The following is a 4,479-nucleotide window of genomic DNA, read 5'->3' on the forward strand; positions in this document are numbered from 1 at the left end:
AAAGACTCCATGCTTTGTTATCTTATGACAGTTTTCTGGGTAGACCCACCTCCCTGCTGGCTGGCTCTACTGACAGGCTGAAATAATGATAAAGGTAGCCAAAGTGAGAACTCTAAATGAACATAAGTTAAATGGAGCCCACATTCAGAGGAGACTAAGGAAATATGTAAACATATCTGAGTGGAATTGGCAGGATTTTGTAGGATGTGGACATAAGAAGTAGAGTAGACAGCTTAGGGCATTTAGGGTGGAAAGGTCGGTGGTATAAATGGACCCACTGTGGTCATGGAACTGGACAGGGTGGCAGGTCAGAGCAGAGATGGAGGCAGGATGGCTGGTGAGTTGAGAGGCAAGGGTGCATACAGTGGTGGGTGGGTTCAAGTCTAGGGTGTGGTGTTAGTGACTATTGTCATCTTCTTTGCATATATATGTTTATTTTCATATACATTGTCTTCATAAAGCATTCAACGTCAACCTTGACAGCAAATAGTGGAAGATGTATCCACTTGGTCATGATGTGGAGCCTAAGAGCAGAGATGATATTTCCTTAACCTGGGAAGAGCTTTGAAATTGAAACATGTGAACTCTCCTTTGCTCCCTAGATTCCATAAAGAGTAAGAGAACAGGATAAATGCTGAAGAATTATTCTAGTGCCACTGAATTTTATCTCCTTGGTTTCCATGGCTCCAAAGAACTACACAGTATTCTTTTTGCCACTTTCTTCTTTCTCTACTCAGTGACAGTCATGGGGAACATGGTCATCATTGTGATTGTCTGTGCTGATAAACGTCTGCAGTCCCCCATGTATTTCTTCCTTGGCCACTTGTCTGTCCTAGAGATCCTGATCACATCCGTTGCTGTCCCCTTGATGCTCTTGGGGCTGCTGCTTCCTGGGATGCAGACAATATCTTTGAAAGCATGTACTGCACAATTATATTTGTACCTTTCTTTGGGTACGTCGGAGTTAGTATTAATTGGAGCAATGGCTGTGGACCGTTACGTGGCTGTCTGTAACCCTTTGCGGTACAATATCATTATGGACAGCAACACCTGCATCGGGGTGGTCATTGTGTCATGGGTGTTTGGGCTCCTATTTCAAATCTGGCCAGTGTATGCCACGTTTCAGCTTACCTTCTGCAAATCAAATGTGATAGACCATTTTCTATGTGACCGAGGGCAACTGCTCAAACTATCCTGTGATGATAGCCTTTTCACAGAGTTTATCCTTTTTTTAATGGCTGTTTTCATTATCGTTGGTTCTTTGATCCCTACAATCATCTCCTACACCTACATCATCTCCACCATCGTAAAAATCCCTTCAGCCTCTGGCCGGAGGAAAGCTTTCTCTACGTGTGCCTCCCACTTCACCTTTGTTGTGATCGGCTATGGTACCTGCTTGTTCCTCTATGTGAAACCCAAGCAAACACAGGCAGCGGAGTACAACAGGGTAGCATCACTGATGGTTTTAGTGGTGACCCCCTTCCTGAACCCATTCATCTTCACCCTCCGGAATGACAAATTCATAGAGGCCTTTCGAGATGTCGTGAAACGCTGCTGTCAGTTTCTCAAGGATTAGCTGTGTCCTAAGGACAATCATGAACTCGTCATCATGGACCTGAGGAATCTCAAAGCACTAATTCAACCTGAAATGATCATTTTCATCATCAAATAGTTTGTGATACACGAGGGAATTCTAAAAATTCTTCATGGGAATTTTAAGACATGGCTAGTGCTTCGGTTTATAATTAGGTGATTCCTACATGGGAGATCACATTATTATTTTTTTAACTAGATATATATGTTTATATACTTTTCTATAGTTATAATACATCTTACAATATAAATGTAACAGGTGTAAATGTACACAATATGTGTGATTTTTTTTTTCTAGAACTCTCAATTCTGAATGGGAAAAGCAAGGAAAAGTATAATTCACTCTGTGTAGCTGACCTACATGTTTGGTTCTAGGTACTGAGGTCATTTTCTCATACATTGTCCTGCGATTTAATGATCTGTTTTCACTGTCTAAAGGGCCCTCTGTTTCTTCTGTGAGTGACCCCAAGTCCAGCCTCAAGTCCAATCTTGTCCTGAGGTTCCTGCTCCAAGGTTCAACAGGAGCAGTACCTCCCTGTAGATCTTCTTGACTGGCAGTTGTGAGATGAAGTCACCACTCCATAATCCTGACCCCTCTCAACCTCAGGGCTGAATGTGTGTTAATTCATGCACATCTCTAATTGGTGGACTTTCTCAAGGTGAGGAGGGAGGGTTGTGGGAGGGAGCATTTTCTCATTTGTCATGACTCTCATTATTACACCAGCCCCAAATGTGGGAGGCCAACTGGCTAGTTTTGGTAATTAAAGTGACAAGGGTGAGCTGATCTTGGTGTATCTCTGGGCTGAAGCAGGAGTGAATGGAGGGCAGAAAAATGGCACTTCCTGGTCACTTCTCCCCATAGTCCTCACATTGGTCAATCCTGACACAGGACATTTCATTTCCTTTCTCTCTCAGCTACATTTCTATTTTCCCTTCTTCCTCCCCCCTCACAAAGGCCAAGTTTACCAAGCTGTCTTCTAGCTCTACAGTGAGCTTCCTCATCAACATCTCAGTTCCTAGATTGTCCCATCCTGGCCTCTCTCCTTTAATAACATCACCATTGTCAATATTTCTGCCATTCTTATGTGGCCAAGCAAAGATCAAAAGACTGTGCATATGAAACTGCCTTCCCAACATTATACATGTATGATGTGACCTCACTGAAGGGACTGGAGAAAAAAGGATGTGACCTACATAACTGAAAAATAGTGTTTTGACTGGAATCTGTAAGACTAAGAAGAGGAACTGAACACAGTCATAATAGTATCATTAATAAAGTTGTTTCTCAGTGAGGGTATGAGTTAACAATTCTGCAATTGCTGTATACCTATACTACAGGTGAACCAATAAAGATAAAAAATGGTGGGAGCCAGGTCTGTCACTGGGGATAGGTATGTTACAAAGAAGCAGGAGGAGAAGGCGAGAATCAGGCATATGGTACTGGATTCAAGTTGGAGCATCAGTGTAGATGCATATGTAGAAATATATGTATATAGGCGGATTGATTAATATAGGATATAAGTAAATCATATAAAATGGCTCTTCTTTTTCAGTACTATTTTGGCTATTCTGTTACCATTTTCTTTCTATATAAATTTTAGAATCTGTTTGTAGAAATCTACAAAAAAAAGCCTGCTGTGATATTGATAGGGACTGTGTCCAATCTATAGTTAAATTATTAAAACCCTAAGATATAGGGCTCCCTGCATTTGTATATGATTGTAAATTTTCTTCCTGACTACGGGGTTGAGTAGGAGTCCTTTGATGGTAAGAGGTCAGCCCCTGTTCTTTCCTCCATCTCTTGTACTTGTTTTATATGTCTCTTTTCAAATGTAGGCAAATATGTGTCTTTCCTCTGTGACATTAGGCTTCTTCCAGAGTCTTCCACTGGCATGCATCAGTGGCTTGACCTTTACACTTTATACCTTTATATGGTCACAATGCCATTGTACAGAACTGTCTAGTAGGCTTTACAACTCCTAAGAGGCCATACCCGTGTATCAGGCCAGTCTAGTATATTACAGTTCTCATCCATTCTTCCTGCATCCCCATCCCAGCAATCCAATGAGCCAATATTGTTTTTGAGCACTGTGCCTGGTGTCCTCGGTCCCTCTCAGGTGCACCACCAGTAGTCCGAAACTGTGTGTTCCTTATTATGCACTCTGAATTAGAGGCGTTGCTCCAACCCTGGAGGCTTTCCTGTTCACATGCTGTATGTGAACACTTACTTTTATACTGAAACATTCATATAATTTGGTATTAATAATTCTCAAGAATCCAAAATAAAAGGAAACAGAAGCTTTATTCACAATCATAGCAGCATTATTCACAATTGTCAAAAATTGGAAGTGACACCTCTCCACAGATGAGGAAACATATGAGTGTGTAAACAAATATGGTATATGCACATGATGAAATTTTATTTAGACTTAAAAAGCAATGAAATTCTGATACACACTGTAACATAGATGACCCTTGAAAACATTGCTAAATGAAAGAAAGTGGACATAAAAGGGAAAATGCTGTATGATTCCACTTATGTAAGGTACGTAGAATAGTCCAGTTCATAGAGACAGAAAGTAGAATGGTGAGTAGCAGAGGTTGTGGAAGGGGGAAATGGGAGTTACTAATTAATGGGTACCAAGTTTCAGCTTAGGATGGTAAAGTGATCTGGAGATGGGTAGTGGTGATGGTTGCACAACAATATGAATGACTTAATGCTACTGAATAGCACACCTAAAATCGTTAAAAATGGTAAATTTGTGTTTTTGCCACAATAAAAAAGAAAATATATCAAATAATTCTAAATTATTTGCATAGTGAATCACCAGACTTTTGCCATTCCCCTTCTGATCCATAGTTCTCTTCATACTCTTCAGAGGTGAC

General features: G+C 40.8%; 1 protein-coding gene across 1 annotated transcript; it reads left to right on the forward strand.

Moving 5' to 3' along the window:
* The first annotated feature begins 631 nt into the window (after nt 1-631).
* On the forward strand, nt 632-1,576 carry LOC120233016 (olfactory receptor 9A4-like). Its single transcript, XM_039234072.1, has one exon. The coding sequence runs from the start codon at nt 632-634 to the stop codon at nt 1,574-1,576; it is 945 nt and encodes a 314-aa protein (XP_039090003.1).
* The last annotated feature ends 2,903 nt before the right edge of the window (nt 1,577-4,479 follow it).

The sequence above is a fragment of the Hyaena hyaena genome, unplaced genomic scaffold (genome assembly GCF_003009895.1).
Source record: "Hyaena hyaena isolate Hyena2069 unplaced genomic scaffold, ASM300989v1 scaffold_82, whole genome shotgun sequence".
Lineage (NCBI taxonomy): Eukaryota > Metazoa > Chordata > Mammalia > Carnivora > Hyaenidae > Hyaena > Hyaena hyaena.

Coding starts and splice junctions, on each gene's coding strand:
- LOC120233016 (XM_039234072.1), top strand. CDS start 632: ATGCTGAAGAATTATTCTAGTGCCACTGAATTTTATCTCCTTGGTTTC.